The following is a 20,918-nucleotide window of genomic DNA, read 5'->3' as shown; positions in this document are numbered from 1 at the left end:
AGACATTGCAATTCACATTAGTCAGATATAACAAGTAACTTGAGATTTCATTGAAGCTAGTCAGATATAGTAAGTGAAAGTAGGCTTCAATATGTAGATGAAGTTTAAATCGGTCAATAAACATTTGAGATGAATTTGAAAATTTCTATTACACAAGTAGATTTAAGTAAAACTATTCAGATATAGTAAATGTATATAAATATAGTATACATGTATAAGTAAATTTGAACTAGTCCGATATAGCAAGTGAAATTTGATTCCAAAGTGGCAAGGCTTTGGTAATTTGGTACGAGAATAGTAGTATACATGTATATGTAATTCAAACTACAATAAGTTAATTTCACTGTTGAAATAAACTAGTCAGATATAGCAAAGTGAAAAGTATACATGTAGATGTAATTTAAACTGGTCAGATATAACAGGTAAGAGTAACATATATGTAAATAATCCACATTCTTCAAATATTATACAAGTTGGCGTTCTATACATGTATAAGTTACTTAAACTAGTCAGATATGGCAAGTGGGAGTAGTATACGTGTAGTTTTGAATTTCAACTAGTAAGATATAATACGTGAGAGTAATATACATGAAGACATATTTTAAACTAGTCAGAAGTACCAATAAGGAGTAGGATACATTTAATACATATCAAAACCAGTCAGACATGGGAATTGGGAGAAGTATATATTTATCAAATATTAAAACTAGTCAGATATAGCAATTGGGAGCAATATACAGTTGTAGAAGTATTCAATGTAGTCAGTGTAAATGTAACTGTTATCTAGCTATTCAGTTACGGACTAGAATAATAGAAAATGAGTGATATGTTAAATATCAAAACTAGTCAGATATGGCAATTGTGAGTAGTATATATTTATTAAATATTTCAACTGGTCAGATATGAACATTGGGAGTTAGTATACATGTGTATTTATTTTAAACTAGTCCGAAATAGTACATAAATGTAGTTTACATGTATACATATTTTAAATTAGTCAGATATGGCAATTGGGAGTAGTATACATGTAGATGATGCATTTCAATGTAGTCAGTGTTACTGTAATTCTAGCTATTCAGGTATGGACTAGAATAATAGAAAATGAGTGATATGTGAGAAAGTTTAATATTCGATCTTTTACACTAGAATGTCTAGCGAGAGATTAATTGAATTGTTAAGTAATTTAAGAACGATTGAGAATATCAACAAGGCGAGAGTTTCATCTTAATGTTAAGTGTCAATAGAAGATTGACAAGTTAGAGTTAATATCCACATTATTTCGCTAGTAATATTTGAAATCTGTGAACAGCTGGCAAAAGCTTTATTGATATAGCGAAGAAGAGAGGTTTTGTCTTTACTATTCCAGACAAACTTGAGTAAAAACATTCTAATATTATCTTTTACCTCATTGTTATTCTAGCTAACATTGTCTCGATTAAATTAACACCTTATTTTAGGGACGGTTCCAATCTAATGTTCAATCCAATATACTGTCAAATTTGCAATTATAAAAATTCAGAAATACATATATTAGGGACGCGTCTAATTTCTGATTGTGGTTGTAGGTATAGGTCAATGGTCGCGAAAAGTCCAACAAGTTCACGAATCTTTGTATATAGCTTGGACTGTTGCGAAAGGGTGGAACGTGGGTATTAAATGGATATCAAACTAATGCCTATAACAGTACTTTATCAACCAAATAAAATCAATACGAACAATAGCTCAATTCTATGGCAAATTGAAAAGATTACGAAATATTAGCTACGCTGGGCATTGTTGGCCCTCAAGACGGATTATTTCTATTTTAGTAAGAAATGCATCTTAGAGAAACCCATGTGAAAAACATGTCACTAAACCCATATTCAAGCCCCAGTCACAAATTATAATCAAATTTAAATATTGTACTTCAGCGTTTCTGGTGTACATCTATCTGCTTTTATAGAATATTATTCACTTTCAATTGAACAAGATGAAGCTCTATTTATTTAATATGTTTGTACTTTTGGTAATGGAAATCGGGATTGTTCTTTCAAATTCTTGCGAACATGAACTCCACTTATTACGTCATACACTTCATCTTTCTTTAATTCATTCCAGCAAAATCTCTGTTCGAGGTTGTATTGAAGGTCTTCTTCGGAGGGATACGGGAACATCTTTAAAGATAAAGGAATAATATTATAATTTTAATATTCGTTAGTCTCCTGTTTTATAAATGCCCAATTAAACATTTTATTTTGTTCGCAGTATATATTTCGTTGTTTCTGGAAACTTTAAGATATTTCTCATACCTACCATTTCTCGTAGTTTAGTAAGAAAACCATGTGATGCGTGTTGTTTGTAGAACTTTTTGTGAACCATGATACATTCAACACCTCGACTTACTAATATTAATCTTGGCTGATCTTCAAAAAATAAATCACTTATACCCTAGAAAGGAAGCAAATGGGTGATATCAAATTATATAACACATTTTTGTGATCTTGAAAGATCCTAGAATTTCAAATGGGCGAATAAATCTGTTACCGTATTTTTCGAAAAATAAAAAGATGATACAATTGATACTTACGAAGACGTCACCTCTATTTAGGTTTTGTATATTGACAAATATTGGAATGTCTGGTGGTGTTATCACTCTCTGAAAGGTGTACAACGAATTTATAAATGAATCCGGTAAGTTGATATTTGTTCCAATCCTAATTGAGCAAATTAACAGTTGGACACAATATCAACAATCAATTTGTTTTAAAAATAACGACAGGTCCGAATACAACAAGATTTGGGCTTCGTGACGGACTTGTTTCCATGCCAAGTGTTGCAATTCGTCCGTTTTTTAGAATTTCAAAATTATTAAATTTTATCCACTAAATTTCTTGAATTTGTATCCAAATTAAAGAACAGGATTTCAGGCTTCATTACCACGATAAATCAATAATATATTGTAGAAAATGAGAATTTACCTTAATTGGTGAGGGGTTAGAAAGATGAGATAATTCAGGTGTTCCTTTTTTTATATCTATAGGTTGAAGGTGGTCTCCATTTCTACTATCTACAACTATCATCAAGAAAGAAAAGTTTCATAGCATTGTGGAGTTGTCAACGCAGAGGGGCAGCCGTCTAAAGTGGTCTACTTCATTCAATAGAAGACATGAATTAGTTGAATCATTTATGAAAGCTGTTTACTTTTATTTCTTATGTCCTCTAAGATTAACCGACAAGAAGACAATGTGTGTGTGATATTTTGTAAACTAGATAAAATTAAAAACAAATTCTACCTGATCCATGTATTTCTATAGCACTAGGGTGAGATGAGTTAGAACTAAGATATGGTCTCTGAAATGAACAAAGGGAAACTGGCACCACTATTCCAAAATCACATATCAAAATAAATCTTGTTGCCATGTGAGAATATTTTTCTAATCTAAGTTATAAACAAAAACATGCCTTTAGAAGTATTATATAGGTCTAAAGTTTTCACCTATAATATCATAGCGTACCTTTTGTAAGAGGTTTCCAATATTCGATAAGCGACCACTAGCTTCTATTCTGATCTTAGAGTCGTGTGATTTTCTGGATGAACCTTGTGATATTTGTAAAACTCTATCATTTCCTTCTTCAACTCTATTTGATTGCTGAAAAACAAGGAATAGGATAAATATTTTGCTTAAATTTCTTGATTTTTATCAAACATCTCCACGCAAATGTTAAAATATTAGTGTTGTTCCTTTATCTTTAGTGGTCTCCGGAAAACAGTGCAAATACTTTTCCCGTTTTTACATTTTCATATTTACCTCAACAAACCTCTCGTCATCTTGTTTTCCCTCGGTTAATGGTTTCAAATCAACCCGTTGTTGTTGTTTATGATGTTGTTGTTGATGAAGCTGGATGTTTTTATCATCATAAGCTACTCTGATTTTCTCTTCGTGACTGATTCCAGTCTTAGTCTCTATTTCTAAGTCATCCTTCACTGAAATAGTTTTTCCAAGGTAAGCTATTTTGTGAATATGATGAATTGCAAATTTATTTGTTTGATATATACACTGTAGTAAGCCCAGACAATTTATTTTTTTCTCTAATAAAGAGTGCATTAAAATCAGATATTACTTCCAATTTGAGTATATATTTTGATCTGATGTTTAATATGGAAGTAATGAAGTTGGCATTCAATACCAACCATCTGAAAAAAAACAAATTGAAGTTGTGAGGAGTTATGGATCGTAGAGTTTAATACAACCGACCAAAACTATTGAACTATTGAATATATCATTTTTAGGTAGTAATACTCTGGTCGGTTGTGATATCGATGCAAATACTAATCTAAATGGAAGCATTAGTGCGGATTCAGTAAAATGGTATGTACCAAAACACTTCTAAAAGTTTTGTAAAGAGGTTTTCTAAAATCTTCATGTTTATTGGGGACATTGATAGCATCAATTGGCACCATACCTAGTTTCAATCGGGTGTCTTTGGTACCTGCAAAGCTCAGTGTTAATGACGTCACTAATCACGAAAAGCCTTATATGATGGAGCATATTTTGTGATTAGTGACGTCATCAAACACTTATCTCCAAGATACAATTACAAAGTTTTAAACACCTCTTTACATCCCCTTTAAAGCTCACATTTTACTCTCCAGTCTTTGGGTTTTTTTACTTTGACTTTGATGGTTTTACTAACATCGACTTTCTTTAATATCTTCATAACGTCACAAGTTCCCTAAAACAAATAGTGTAAAGTTATCCATATAATTAAATGGTGGGTTATCATGATAGTAATCAATGATATAACATAGTCGTATTACTTTTCAGAATATAAATTAGATGTATGTTGATCGTGAGAGTAGACTGTTTCCACTTCACTTTAGCAGGCCTAACATTCATTACATAATTTAGAATTTGAATAACCCTTGTTCACTGCCCATTGGTCAAATTTGGCGGTAATTTGAGGTGAGATTGTTTTCTTAAATTCTAAAAATCCTGATATCTGAAATTTTGGTAATGGAAGTATCTATATCTCGGCAGCTTCCATAAAATCCCAAACTCGTCTTAATAGGCAAATAACTTACAGATTTTATTATAAAAACCCAATCATTCTTTAAACTATCTTTAACTAATACAGTTCCTCGCCTAAAAACAGAAAACTGAGAATTTAAAGAGATATATAACCTTCTATCCAATGATAATTGTATGTCAATGCCATGATGAAGTCGCTGGTAGGTTAATTATTCTTAATTGGTAATAATCACTTTTATCACAATTATTGTTAATTAAATATAATAGTGATATAGTGTTAATAAGATTTATGATTTCAAATGACACTTACTTAAAATAGCTGAACATGACATTTTTAGAACCTTCAGTGTCCCCTAACCGTTCTATTGGCCAACCTTTAAAACAAGGGATTTTTCTGAAATAATAATATTTAAATGTAGCCCGGCAAATCTGGCCATACCCGTTCCGATTCTAACCACAATACAGTCGAAGGGAAGGTGTTCCCCTCTTCGTAAAGCAACTCCGTAAGTTAGGGCTAGGGACTGTGTTGTGGTACCGGGTGAGGCACAGAGACATTGCAGAATATCCATTAGTGTATTGATAGATTCATGTCGTGGTGAAAACTCTCAAACATTAGCGATCCAAAAAATGGACCAGGGTAATTCCCATAAAATTTGACCTTTTGAATCTAGCCCTAACCGTGACGATATCAAATCCGTATATCACATCCGAGGAATAGGTAAGGCCTGATTTGCCGGGCCAATTTCAATGATTGTCAATTCCTCCTGACAGCAGCGTTCTTTGGTCTTGAAGTGCAGTTGAAGATGGAATTTCAGACAAATGGCGACAGTGGACAATACTTTGTTTTCTATGACAATGAATGAGATATAAAAGAAGATACAAATCCGCTAACAGTAAATGAGATGGCTTACCGTAGAAATTGTTCGTTTGGATCTTTCATTCCACCAGCCATAAAAATCTCTCGAAAATCCTACCGGAAAAAGAATACAATATTCAAATTTTCAGAAAATAAGAAAATACCCACAGCGGCTATATACAATAGTCTTATTAGATCCCTTCTATTCCATGGATACCATGTTAAAAGCCAACCCATGTAGGGCCTGCAGACAGTAAAATTGTCCTCTTACAACTATTTAGCAAGCCAGTTACAGATGGAAATCGAGGATTCGGTTCGAAACAACGGACATACACTTACATAGTTTGATAGAACTAATAGCTCAACTGGTTCTTTAGAAATTACAGAAGCTTGTCGTCTAGCTCTATTTACCATAGCCAGTTCACCAAAACTATCTCCTCGTTTAAGTACCAATATAGTCTGTGCTAGTTGTTTGTCTTCATCCATACCGGAAACCAGAGCTAACAAGATCAACATAAATGACAGTCACATTTTGAAGTCAATAAATTCAGATGATATTCTCCAGTCATCATGAATGTATACTGGCCACTTAATGTCAAAGGTCAGATTCCCTTACCACCCTAGAGTTATAAGACTACGAACACTTACCAACACAGAGACATTAGATCTCATGCCCTTTCCACCCTACAGTCATTAGACTACGCAACCTTACTATCCTAGGTCAAAATATCACATACGGTACCCTTAAGACAAAGATCACACTGCATTACCATCCTACAGACATAAGATCACATACCCTTACCACCTTATGTCAAAAGGTAACATTCTTTTAATTGGACCACATTCACTTACCATTCTAGAGTCATAAGACCATTCATTTCATCCTTATACCATAGGGTAAAAGGTCACATTCCTTTTCTGCCTCAGAGTCATAAGATCCCTTAACTTGTCAGCCTTCGTATCTTATAATGTCAAATTCACTATCTATCCACAAAAAATAAGACCACATGTATTTCCTTACAATCCTAGCACATGCCCCACCACTCTACAGACATAAGACCACATACTTTTACCACCCTAGATACATGGTCACATTCCCTTACAACCCAAGGTCACGCCCTAGAGAGATAAGATCTTATTCTCTTACCATCCTAGTCATTAGACTGTTACGCTTACCCTTAATGCCCTATGTCAAAATGCCACATATCCTTACCGCTCTAGCTCAATAGGTCACATTCCTTTACAACCTCAGAGTCTTTCCATCTACCACCCTACAGTCAAAAGACCACATATTCTTACCACCCTAGAGACATAAGACTACTAATTAGCTTACCATCTTAGCGTCAATAGACCACCGGGCTGAACTTAGCATACACATTCAACTAGCATACAGATTCGGGTCGAATCGCCTCAGCATACACATTCGCAGCAAATCGATCCGATATGAAATCTGAATTATTTCTAACTTAAATATTGTTAAAATAACTCAAATTTTTTTATGACAAATACACATAAGAATTCTTTCAATTTCGCAAACACGTATATGTCTAACTCACTTAGTCTTTGTACTGTGGCCCATTTAATACATATTTTTTTTATGGAAGCTGAAACCTACCAAATTTAAACAGCAAATTAAAAGACTTAGCCGTCTTAGGAACTTTTTGAAATTCATACTATACTATCTCACACTAGTCCTCATTCGAAATATCAAATCACTAAGTTGCTGTCTCCCTTACTTTTTGTACGGAGGCCCATTGAAGACACACTAATCGACATATATATGGCCTATATGAGTATGTTACTCAGAGTTTACGAGCAATTTGCGAGGCTTAGCCGTCATAGAAACTTTTTAAAATTTATACCATACTATCTCACACTAGTCCTCATTCGAAATATCAAATCACCAAGTTGCTGTCTCCCTTACGTTTTGTAAGGAGACCCATTCAAGACATACACCAATCGACATCTATATAATCTATATGAGAACATTTTCCAGAGTTTACGGGCAATTTGCGAGTCTTAGCCGTCATAGGAACATTTTGAAATTTTTACCATACTATCTCACACTAGTCCCCATTCAAAATATCAAATTACAAAGTTGCTGTCTCCCTTACTTTTTGTACGGAGACCCATTAAAGACATACAGCAATCGAAATATATATGACCTATATCCGAATATTACTTAGAGTTTACGGACTATTTGCGAGGCTTAGCCGTCATAGAAACCTTCTGAAATTTATACCATACTATTTCACACTAGTCCCCATTTCAAATATCAAATTACAAAGTTGCTGTCTCCCTTACTTTTTGTACGGAGGCCCATTAAAGATATACACTAATAGACATAAATATGGCCTATATGAGTTTACGGGCAATTTGCAAGTTTTAGCCGTCATAGGAACTTATTGCAATTCATACCATACTATCTCACACTAGTCCCAATTCCAAATATAAAATTACAAAGTTGCTGTCTCCCTAACTTTTTGTACGAAGACCCATTAAAGACATACACCAATCGACATATATATGACCTATATCAGAATATTACTTAGAGTTTACGGACTATTTGCAAGGATTAGCCGTCATAGAAACCTTTTGAAATTTATACCATACTATTTCACACTAGTCCCCATTCCAAATATCAAATCACCAAATTGCTGTCTCCCTTACTTTTTGTACGGAGGCCCATTAAAGACATACACCAATCGACATAATTATATATAACCTATATGAGAATATTACCCAGAGTTTACGGGCAATTTGCGAGTCTTAGCCGTCATAGGAAAATTTTGAAATTCCTATTATACTATCTCACACTAGTCCCCATTTGAAATATAAAATCACTAAGTTGCTGTCTCCCATACTTTTTGTATTATTCTACATAGTCCATATTAATGTCGATGAGTGTATATCTTTAATGGGCCTCCGTACAAAAAGTAAGGGAGAAAGCAACTTTGTAATTTGATATTTGGAATGGGGACTAGTGTGAAATAGTATGGTATAGATTTCAAAAGGTTTCTATGACGGCTAAGCCTCGCAAATAGTCCGTAAACTCTAAGTAATATTCTGATATAGGTCATATATATGTCGATTAGTGTGTCTTCAATGGGCCTCCGTACAAAAATTTCGAATGAGGACTAGTGTGAGATAGTATAGTATGAATTTCAAAAAGTTCCTATGATGGCCAAGCCTTTTAATTTGCTGTTTAAATTTGGTAGGTTTCAGCTTCCAAAATAAAAAATTACGTATTAAATGGGCCACAGTACAAAGACTAAGAGAGTTAGACATATACGTGTTTGCGAAATTGAAAGAATTCTTATGTGTATTTGTCATAAAAAAAATTTAAGTTATTTTAACAATATTTAAGTTAGAAATAATTCAGATTTCATATCGGATCGATTTGCCGCGAATGTGTATGCTGAGACGATTCGACCCGAATCTGTATGCTAGTTGAATGTGTATGCTAAGTTCAGCCCGGTCAATAGACCACACATCATTACCACCCTATAGACAAAAGAACAACCTTGGAGTCATAAGACTTCTTACCACTTACTAGTGCAATAAGACCACTTACCCTTACTCACTAGAGTAGTAACATAACATATTCTTACCAACCTAGAGTAAAAAGATTATATACCCTTATCACCCTAGAAAATCCTAAAAGATATACATACATTATGCATATATGAGCGACGAGGTAATGCTATGTTTACACTATGTTCCCGGCGGCCACGGTAATCAGGTTTCAGATCATCGTGGGAAAATGAGAAGAACTTGAGACAAACAGTGGTACGGGATAGGCAACCTCACAGACTGCAATTGCCGTGAATGCTAGCCAAAATTTTAAACTGTCAAAAAATTTGCCACGGCAACCATGGCAGCCACGGTCGTAGTAAAACGGGGTAAACGCTACAAAATGTGACAATACGTTAAGAGATCGTTACAAAACGCGGAAGTGGTTCGTAATGGAACGGGGATCGTATCTATTCCCTGGCATCTGTGTTCCGTTCTCACGGAAGCTGGGATGAACGAAAGTCGTTTTCGTTAAGTTTCAATGAAGGTGCGGCCTAATGTGTGACGCTTTGCAAACCGGGGCATTACGGTACGTTCAGTTCTGCTATGGTCTGACACGGTGCGAGCAGTCTTGAAAGGTGTATGGAAAGGTCGAGCCAGGCAGGAATTTGCCGTTTTACCTAAACGTATTGTCTTCATATCCAAGTTTTGTTAAGTTGCGCTAAGTTTCCTCACGAGCACGAGTACCATGTCATGTCCATGTTGCCGGGTACGTAGTGTAAACCTAGCATAAGAATTGCAACCTACCTGACCCAGATAAAATAAAATAGAACCCCATAGGTACGTGGCCTTCTCTTACTATCACACGTTTGGAGTCAAACCTAGAAAAAAATATAAAGAGATGATTCAAGAGGATTTGTTAAAGAAAGAATAAAATAAAAAACAAATACAAAGGATTATGTTAATTTTCATAATAATAAACCGTGATCTTGTTTGCTTTAGCCACCTGTAGGATTCTAAATTTGCAATTTAACACACATGCACGTAACTATTTTACGCTTTATTTTCTAAATATTAACTTTAATAATGTATGAGTACGTGAGTCACTCTCTTATGGAAAAGGTCGTTTTCTGTACTGTAATTGAAACCTTATTTTTCATTCCAACCAAACGCTAACCAAATCTACTTACTATGACAAAAGAGTCACAAAGATTTCATTTGCGGCATTCCCTTACTGTCGTTTTCGTTGCTGATTTGTTTTAGTTTGAAACTCTATGGACTCTCACCTAGCGACTTAGAAATATTGTCTAAATAATGTGATATGAAATCTATTTCTTGTTTCATTTTTTGAAAAATAGATGTACCATGCAGCTGCCTGAATTATAACCCCCCAACCACCCATCCATCTGAAATAAAAAATCATGTAAATTTCCCGTAATCTGATTTTATTTGGTTTTTGAGTTGGCGAAAATGCTTGCGTTACGGGAATATGGGGTTGTGAAACTCGAGTGTGATAAGTGAGATATAAACATAGTAAATATAATTTCAATGAGTAATTCCCCTCATTCTTTCCATCGATCACCTATTTTTATTTAATGAACAAAAATATCAAATGACTTGGGTTCATATTTCAGGCGAATTGAGGTCTTATTCTAGATTTAGAGGACAGTAGCCTCTGATTAATGATAACATGCAATGCAATTTACCACAATATCTACATATTCTTAATATCAAGTCGCTTTTAGGAAGTTGAAATTGGTACGAGAAATTGTCAATATTCCCTGGAACTAACAGCAACAGATGGTCGGTCTGAATCAATCAAGTCTGCTTATTGATCACGTGATGATCAATATAAGATTAATACATCTTGGAGAGGAGTTTGACAGATCGACAAGTTTTAGTAAAAAGGAAACAGAAATTAGATCTTATATTCTCGTTCCGTGATTGACTTTTTAAGATTTAAAAGCTTTCTGAAAATAAATCACCCACTGCTTTACAGTTAATCGTGCTCATTAAGTTATATTTCACCTTCTTGAGATATAATTATCATGGAAAGTGTCAAAATTGATCTTATGTGTCTACACTTCCACACGTGAAAACAATCGCAGAATTTTGTATTCTACCATGTGATGTGAAAACCTTTACTCTAAAACCACAATTAGATGCAACGGTTTACAAAAGGTTACCTTATTTCAGGTTTAGTTGTATCCATAACTACTTGCAGTTTAACATTCAGATGATGGGGTCAGAATAAAACGAAATGAAAAGTAAACTCGAGAGCAAAAAGAAAACTTACTCTTCATACCAGGCTTTCTCTGCTATCAATCGCTTCATTCTAGAAGGATAAGCGGCTATAGATTTGTAGTTCCCCAAAGCAACCTGTACCTAAATTAAAAGTGATATTAAGTTTACTTCTAGAATTGATAGGTATTATACGAAGTAACAAAATTGATAGGTATTATACGAAGTCAAAATTTTGAAAGGAAAAATAACATATCCGACAAGGTGTTATATTTCTCAAATCTTTAGTAAGTTTGTGAATAGTGAAATACCGGAAGCATTGCAATTTTGAGGTTCTGAAACCGAAAGTCAGTTTGTTGTTGTAAAGTAACGGAAGCCTCGGGAGAGTTTGTGGTTGTCAAAAACCTCTCGTCAGGTTGTGGTTATGAAGTACTGAAAAACTCTTGTCAGTTTGTGGGTATGGAATTGAAACCTCTTGTCAAATGGTGGTTGTGAAATAACGAAAAGCTCGTGTCAGATTCTGGTCAGATTGTAGTTTTAAATTGAAACTTCTAGTCTGTTGTGAAATAACCTCTTGTTAGTTTGAGGTTAAGAAATACCTGAAACTTCTATTACGATTTTAGTGTTATGAAACATCTTGTCAGTTTGTAGTTGTAATATAACGAAGACCTCTTGTCTGTTTTTGGTAATGGAAATGAAACCTCTTGTCAGTTTGTGGTTGTAATATAACAGAAACCTCTTGTCAGTGTGTGATTGTAATATAACGGAAACCCCTTATCTGTTTTTGGTAATGGAAATGAAACCTCTTGTCAGTTTGTGGTTGTAATATAACGAAAACCTCTTGTCTGTTTTTGGTAATGGAAATGAAACCCCTTGTCAGTTTGTGGTTATAATATAACGGAAACCTCTTGTCAGTTTGAGGTTGTAATATAACGGAAACCTCTTGTCAGTTTGAGGTTGTAATATAACGGAAACCTCTTGTCTGTTTTTGGTAATGGAAACGAAACCTCTTGTCAGTTTGTGGTTGTAATATAAAGGAAACCTCTTGTATGTTTTTGGTAATGGAAATGAAACCTGGCCAATTTGTGGTTGTAATATAACGGAAACCTCTTGTCTTTTTTGTTTTGGTAATGGAAATGAAACCCCTTGCCAATTTGTGATTGTAATATAACGGAAACCTCTTGTCGGGTTTTGGTAATGGAAACGAAACCCCTTGCCAATGTGTGGTTGTAATATAACGGAAACCTCTTGTCTGGTTTTGGTAATGGAAATGGAACCCCTTGTCAATTTGTGGTTGTAATATAGCGGAAACGGAAGTTTGTGGTTGTGGAATTGAAACATCTAGTTAGTTTGTGGTTGTGGAATTGAAACATATCTAGTCAGTTTGTGGTTTTGGAATTTAAACATCTAGTCAGTTTGTGGTTGTTGAATTGAAACATCAAGTCAGCTTGTGGTTGTGGAATTGAAACATCAAGTCAGTTTGTGGTTGTGGAATTGAAACATCTAGTCAGTTTGTGGTTGTGGAATTGAAACCTCTAGGCATCTTGTGGTTGTGAAATTGAAACCTTAAATCGGTTTGTTATAACGGAAATCCTTTGTGCTAGCGAATACAGACAATTTATGGTTGTAGAATGTCAAAAACCTGTAACCAGTTTGTGGTTGGGGAATTTCTAAAACCTATAGTCAGAATGTGGTTGTAGAATGTTTAAAACCTATAGTCAGATTGTTGTTGTAGAATTTTTAAAACCTATAGTCAGATTGTTGTTGTAGAATGTCTAAAACCTTTTGTCAGATTTTTGTTGTAGAATGTTTAAAACCTTTTGTCAGAATGTGGTTACAGACTAATGAAACCTATAGTTATGTGTTATATAAAACCTTAGGCCTATATATTTTAGGTTTAGCATATGCCTCGGATTGTTTCTGAAACCATATTTATATTTTGTAAAATATCATACATATAATCAATGAATTAAAAATGAGTTAAACCAATGCCTTAATACTGTCACCAGTTTGTAAAATGATCGCATCAGAATTCAGATCAGTGATTAAAATCCAAGGTCAGTTCCAAAAATTCACGATATACTCTAAATCATGGAACGTGATATCATTTTAAAAGCGTAGTGTTTACCCCCACTACTCCTTTATGCATAATAAACAATGGTTATATTAAGATATCATGTCTAATTGAATGCATTAAATCATTAACATTTATTTGTTTAATACTATGATAATCAGATATCAATTACATGTACAACCTGATATTAACAATTAACATATAGCTTACATATCGCAGTTCACTGGCTGTTCGTTCATTAGATCTCTTTCTTAAAATTCTCTTGGCTTCTAATGAGAGGGACGCCTGTAAAATATAATACAATATTTCATTTCATTTCATATAGGTCAAAATTATTGGCGTGTTAGAGGAAACCTAAATTCGACTATTGGCGCCCTAAATAGCTGCACGTGGATCGTTCACGTACCTTACTATTGGCGTCCTAGATAGCTATCTCACGTGCATCGTGAACTTAATTAACTATTGGCGTCATATAAAAGCTCACACACAGGTTCGAATTTTAATCGACTGACAACAACTGACAACGCAAAATACTTTCGACTCCGGCGATGTAAGCCTAAGGTTTGAAGACTTTCTGGACAACATGGTAGCCCCTGTGGATAACTTTAATTTAGAGCATTCACTTGACGTAGACCACATTAATTCGTCTGATGAAGAACTACTTCAGACCACTCAAGAATTTGAAGCAGGCAATGTTCAATCAACTGAAGAAGAGAGCAGAGTAGAGCAGAGTATCCCCCATTCACCAATTAAATGTTCGACAACAGGTAGATTTGGGAAACCGTTGTCCAAAATTGAAATGACCTCCTTGAGTTGCCATCAACAAAAATACAGAAAAAAAAATGTCAGTGGGCAGTGCGGATTTTTGATTCCTGATATGGAGAGCGACACGGAATTCGAAATAATATTGGTGAAAAACTTTTGGAACCGAATGACAATGACCTGTGTGATCAGTTATTATTGTTCGTGACGGAAGTGAAAAATCAAAGAGGTGGCGATTATCAAGGGAGTACAATTCACGAAATATTTAAAGTTCATACAGTTTTTTTTCATGATAGAAAATGGCCCAAATGGCGAAAGATATTAGATGCCAAAATGCGGTCCTTGGCACAAATAATAACGGGAGATCAGGAGGACATGCTCTGGTAACAGGGCCTTTTGGGTGAAGACACGCTACACAAGTTAATAGACACTGTGTTTATCTGAATGGGATCAACTTTTGTTTACGAGGCGGCAAAGAACACCACTCGTTAAAAATCGGCGAAAAATCAAATTTCAGCATCATACTACGGAATGGTGTAAAACATTTAATATATAGTGAAGGACTGTCAAAGACGAATAATAGCGGATTTTTACACAGAGATCTGACACCGAAAACTGTCGAAATTGGACCAAACCAAGAAAAACCAACCAGATGTCTTGTTCGGTTATACGAAAAGTATGTCTCTAAATTATAATAAATTGCTTAGTTTAAAGTGTAAATTCTAAAACATAAACATGTCTAAATAAATAACGAGATGTTGCACCGAATATGCGTACATTTTGGCTTCGAGTATAAAAGCCCCGTCAGCTGTGCGCCAAAAGGTAAGTTTGTTTGTAGTCCGGGTGACGATCTACATTCCAGTCAATCATTCATTGTGTAATATGTGAACCATTTATGTTTATGATTTCATAGTCTTTTCAGACCAAAAACCTGCAATGCCTATTACGTTCGACCATTGAAGTATCCTAAACGAGATACTTGGTACTGTGCTGTGCTAGTAGGACGCCATACCCTCTTTGGGGTTGTGAAGAGATTGTGTGCCAACGCTGGTTTTAATGGCTTCTATACGAACCATTCACTACGAGCTACCACTAGACTGTATGATTCTGGAATAGACGAACAGTTAATAGCCGAAAGAACGGGCCACAGATCGACTATACGGGGGTAAATATTCTTTTGTTTACGTGGATTCGTGAATTTCGAAAAGTGATTTTGATTCTTGATAACGCCGCCAATCCTTAAAAACCAATGCCATGGGATGTGTACTAGTTCCTATAACTGCACTTGATGATATAAGAATTCGCACAATCTGTGTCAAGTGCGAAATTGAAAAACACAACGAATTTCGCCTGGTGTAAAAGCGATCATTATTATTATTATTAGTTGTGAATGTATTTCATTTCAGGTACAAGAGAACCAGTACAGAGCTATTGAAAGTAGTAGATGATGTTGTCCAGGGAAAAAAGACTAGAAAATCCGCACCAACTAAAAAAAACTGCAAATGGATAAAACTGAACCCGTTAAACTGACAATGAAGCGCAATGGTGCGAAAATCATGGTCACTCTATGAATTTAGAATAAAATTCAAAGTGTGGTTTGTTTGTGTTTCACTATTGTGACTTCTAATTTCACTATTGGAGCCCTAATTTCACTATTGGAGCCCTAAAGTAATTATTGGAGTGCTAATTACACTATTGGCGTCTAAAGTATGACTGTCACTCATACTATTGGAAAGCAATTCAGGTTTAAGGTAGTTGAGTCACTGAATTAATTGTCAGATAGAAGTTCAGTTGGTTTGAGGAATATAGAGGAATATCCACGACCTCTGATAAGGTTAACTGAATAAAATAATATACTTGATAAGTGTCTGTGTAATCAAACTGTCGGTTGACTAATCATTATCCTCTTACATACTTACAACGATAGATTATCCCTTTAATTCCAAATTATCTCAACCAACAGAACATAACTTTAATCTTTCTAGTGTATTATGACATAGTTAATTTAGTTTGATCTATTAAATTGCTTCCTGATACGCGGTGTTCAAGGTTCAAGGGTTTATCTTGATGCTAAATGTTGTTTTCCTTCATTTTCATACGGATTCACATAATACAGTGCGATAAATGAAGACTTTTGTTCTTCAATACGACAGTGTTTGTAAAGAAACATTTGTTTTCTGTAACATTGGAAAGGATTCGGGCAATACTCTGATATTATCAGGATATTATGAAACTACCGTGATGGAAACAATTCCTGTGAGCCACTAAACTTTTTAAGTTATAATGCTTTAAATGAATTTTCTGATACAAGTACAATTACTTAACTACATTTGAATGACGTATATTCAAACGGGCTTAAAGAAGACCATCTCGGGTTGTAACGGAAGATTTGCCTTCCCTATATAAAATGTAAAATACTTAAGCTTATTGCTATCTTGATTGGATAGATCACAGCGTTTGGAGGCTTTGAATGTATTTGTCTATTGCTGTATTAGAATACCCAATCAAAAACTCATTTTTGTATCCAATTGACATGGACTTGGAATATTTTCAATTTATCGTTTGAAAAAAACCTAATTTTTAATCCATATAGATCTATGTTTACATATAGTGTACATAATATGCATAAATGTGGTCAATAAATAAACAAACCTAACGGATTAATATAAGCTTTGGCTTATTTCTGGCTTATTGAATAAATATTGTTTAAATACAAAAAATAAAACAAACCTCTTTAGTCCCTTTATATTCTGTGATGTCAAATAATAAATCTTGTTTGGTAGTTTTATTACCGATAAATTGTAAAGAATCGACAAATCTTAGTACTTCATCCACCCTGTCAAAATAATCTTAAAATACAGCATCCAAATATTCCCATTCAAACATTCTTCCACACAATGTGATATTATCTTAAACTCAACAAAATAAATGAACATTCCAAAAGATATCAGAATTGGTCCAGAAACAATCGTCAGCAAATTTGAAAAAAAAAATGAAATGATTTTTCTGAAATGAAACACCTGATCGGCTGTGGTGAAATTATTTTCAATTTTCGAAATTTAGAAATTAGTTCATTCCAGCTGAATGTGAATGAATAAATCTTCCACGTTGGAGTTCTATAATTATCACTTTCAAGAACATACCTTGTTGCGTGGATTTTCCATGAACGGAAAAACAAGATGAGAAATTTAGTCAACTTCTTAAATCTGTCATTGTTTTGCTGGAAATATAAAAATGTTATAGATATATGCGTGAATGAATTGTAATTTTATTGTTAAAGAATAATGGTATTTATATGGTACATGTATATTTGTACCACCGCGAGTCACAAGCCTAAATTACGTAAAAGTGCTCAGTAGTTACAAAAATGGAAAATAGTTCAAGAAACATGGTATCACCATCTTCTTACCGGTATACCATAAGATTGCTCTAAGTTTATTAAAATCACTCTTTATTAAAGTAAATTATAAAGTGTAACGGTTAATGAAAATTACTCAGAAAATGGTCAATATGTTTACATATAATCGTATACATGACTTTAACTACATCAATTAATGTTTACCTTTTTTCGCTTCCTGCGATTGATTTTTACGGGTTCTGGAGATACAGAGTTGCTGTCATCACCACGACCATGAAGCCAGGATAATGCTCTAGCCTTTGAGGCGAACTTCTTCCGATCAGTAGGTATCGCAGGAAGAATCGAATCAGATTCATCATCAGCACCCGATTCACTGTCGTAACTTGTTTGCCTCTGAAAGGAAGCTAACGTCCTCGCAGTCAAGCTTCCTCGTCTAGAACTGTTGGCCATATACTTCAACACTTTCTTTTCGTCACTCTGTGCCAATTCCTCCTTGGACATGGAATGTTTTGGAGGCAGCTGTACTCCCATTTTGATCAAGGTCTGTAATATCTTGACCTTTCGGAGATCAGTTGTTGATAAACAAGTGTCATCAGTATCTGATGATGAACTACAATAATGCACACTGGCTAGTCTAGAAGCTGGTTGTTTTTGTAATGATCTGTAAGATTGCTGTATATCACGTCTATGACTTGTTAAGGCTGGTAGTGAAGCACTATATTTACTCCTGATGCTTACTTTGAACGATTTCAGTTGACTTCTGTTCATTAAATCCTGTCGTAAAACCGTCATCATACGATTTCTTTTTTTCTTTAATGGAAGTCTGGACACCGTTGGATCTTTGATCGTCTTGTGAAACATGATCAAAGCCAAAACTTTACAATTAATGACTAATCAAACACCTACAATACAAGTTATCTCGATGCTGTTAACACACTTTAGTTATCCATTCAAATATTGATATGTTCACTCTGGTAATCGAGGTACCTGTATATTAAACAGTATAATAAAAACTCAACTAACAGTATATATGATACGTAAACAGACCATGTAATTTCATACTGATTGATTTATATAATCTATATGATCAACTTAACAATAGACCTAAATCTGTTTCAAGCTGTCCACATTAACTATATCCTTTCAAAAAGGGAGCCACTTAATATATCGGATTACATATTTAAAGGGACGCACACCAAACAAAAAGCCTTAACTGCGTTGTTGTGGGATTTGTCACGGAAATCACCAGGAGAAGACAAGCATGTACCTGACCAAATTGTCACATACCTTATCGTATACTGGCGAATTACATGTCAGGCTCTTACAAATTACTCTGCAAGGGGTAGTAGGTTTTAACGCAGTCTGGTAATATTTTTCATAGTTTTATACCTACAAGACATGTTAAATAAAATTCCTGGTTTAATTCAAAGTTAAAATAATGGTATTCATTGAGACTATCGTTGAGACTATCGTGTGACATAAGCTTAGCTGAATGAAATAGGCCTACTCTTGCAATGAGGAATAGAAACAGGAATTCTTTAGAAGACTAAAGAGAAAGAATAGAATATTATTTTGACAAAAATAGAAGCAAGTCATAAAGACAATAGAAATGAAGAAGAAAAGGAGAAGAAATCATGTTAGAGATGTGGATGATCATTTTGCAGATTCTTGCAGATGTTTGAACTGTAAGAAGATAGGTCAGTTTGGATAAAAAGTGTAGAAATAAGAAAATTAGAGCCTTAAATGATGAAGAATACAATCCTGAAAAAGATTTTGTATATTATATTATTTCTGATATGAAAACAGAAATGGTTGTAAATGGAAGAGAAATGAGAATGATAGTTGATACGGGAACTCAACAAAATATTATTGATTCAAGGTCTATTTTAGAAATAGATTTTCTTGGTCATAAAATAACAAAAGATGGTGTAAAACCAGAAACTACTAATACTAATCATTATTGCGAACTTTTGGTTATGTTAGTAAATTTATTCCCGACTATGCTAATTAAGTAGAATCTTTGAGAAATTGACAAGAAAGAAAGCAGTAGGTGTTGGGATCCTGAATGTGAAAAAGCTGCAGAGAAATTGAAAATAGCATTTACATAGAACCTTGCTTAGTTTATCATGATCCAGTTTGATAACAGATGGAAGGTAATTTAGAATTGGTGGAATTTTACAACAGAAACGTTTGGTACTACTAAACCTTTCGCTTACGCTAGTAGATCGTTATCTGAGTAGAAAGAAGATATTCGCAGATTGAACGAGAAGCGCTTGGATGTGTCTGCGATTTGGAACATTCTAATATATATCTGTAAATGAAAATGAAATGAATGGAGCTTTACGTCCTATTTTCTGCACCATGTGAGCTAATGAAGATGGGTAATGCCATGTAGGGTGCAGGGAGGGAGATTTTGCCAGAACATTGGCATTGGCCTGCTCTTTTTCGATTTCCAACTATCTAGGGATCTTTAACGTGCACATCCTGTAGCACATGGGGCTTCGGTCAGCCCCTCTTACCTGCATCACTGTCAGGGGAAAACCGGGTTGAAAAATCCGAAGGTATTATCTCGACCTATGCAGGGATTGAACCCTAGACCTTCAGGTTAGCGAGCAAGCGTCTAACTCACTGAGCCACCGCGGCTCCTAATACACTTTTGGGGACGACTTTAATAACAGATCATAAACCGTTAATCGATATGTTTAAATCGACCGCATCAATTTTATTATTCCCCAGAATTCAAAGACTTCTAGGGCCTAGTGGAGATTATTACCTCCAATAATTACAATTGTATATTAGTGGAAAAAAGATAGCCTAGTTGATAGTTTGTTACCGGAAAATGTAAAAGAATCTCATTGTTTAACAGAAGACTATATATATCAGAAAAGTTTTGTATTTGAGTACTAAAAACTTAAATGCATTGAATTTGTACAGAAATATTGTATAGAAAAGTGAAATTAGAAGACAAAATTCTTACAAAAGTAATGAAGAAATTAGACAATTTTGATTGGAAAAGAGAGGACGATAAAGAATTAATGCCTTATTTTAGAATATGGAACGAGCTTTCTCATTGTAAAAATTTATTGTTAAGAGGCAATAGAATTG

General features: G+C 34.4%; 3 protein-coding genes across 3 annotated transcripts; 1 reads left to right on the top strand and 2 right to left on the bottom strand.

Moving 5' to 3' along the window:
• Positions 1–1,985: 1,985 nt before the first annotated feature.
• On the bottom strand, positions 1,986–11,712 carry LOTGIDRAFT_158359 (hypothetical protein; the record flags this gene model as incomplete). The annotated part of the gene is made up of 14 exons (XM_009051526.1): positions 1,986–2,153; positions 2,293–2,427; positions 2,567–2,635; positions 2,958–3,046; positions 3,273–3,330; positions 3,495–3,629; positions 3,789–3,964; positions 4,102–4,174; positions 5,063–5,123; positions 5,320–5,403; positions 5,921–5,979; positions 6,205–6,365; positions 10,186–10,259; positions 11,675–11,712. 14 exons carry the CDS (start codon positions 11,710–11,712, stop codon positions 1,986–1,988), a joined length of 1,380 nt encoding a protein of 459 aa, XP_009049774.1.
• A 2,564-nt stretch (positions 11,713–14,276) lies between these two features.
• LOTGIDRAFT_158358 (hypothetical protein) lies at positions 14,277–15,985 on the top strand (the record flags this gene model as incomplete). The annotated part of the gene is made up of 4 exons (XM_009051525.1): positions 14,277–14,460; positions 14,924–15,131; positions 15,378–15,620; positions 15,862–15,985. The coding sequence occupies 4 exons, from the start codon at positions 14,277–14,279 to the stop codon at positions 15,983–15,985; spliced, it is 759 nt and encodes a 252-aa protein (XP_009049773.1).
• A 529-nt stretch (positions 15,986–16,514) lies between these two features.
• On the bottom strand, positions 16,515–18,674 carry LOTGIDRAFT_158357 (hypothetical protein; the record flags this gene model as incomplete). Its single annotated transcript, XM_009051524.1, has 3 exons — positions 16,515–16,632; positions 17,599–17,675; positions 18,018–18,674. 3 exons carry the CDS (start codon positions 18,672–18,674, stop codon positions 16,515–16,517), a joined length of 852 nt encoding a protein of 283 aa, XP_009049772.1.
• Between the last annotated feature and the right edge of the window lie 2,244 nt (positions 18,675–20,918).

Source organism: Lottia gigantea (genome assembly GCF_000327385.1).
Source record: "Lottia gigantea unplaced genomic scaffold LOTGIsca_17, whole genome shotgun sequence".
NCBI lineage: Eukaryota > Metazoa > Mollusca > Gastropoda > Lottiidae > Lottia > Lottia gigantea.
This window is presented reverse-complemented; position numbering and strand designations above follow the sequence as displayed.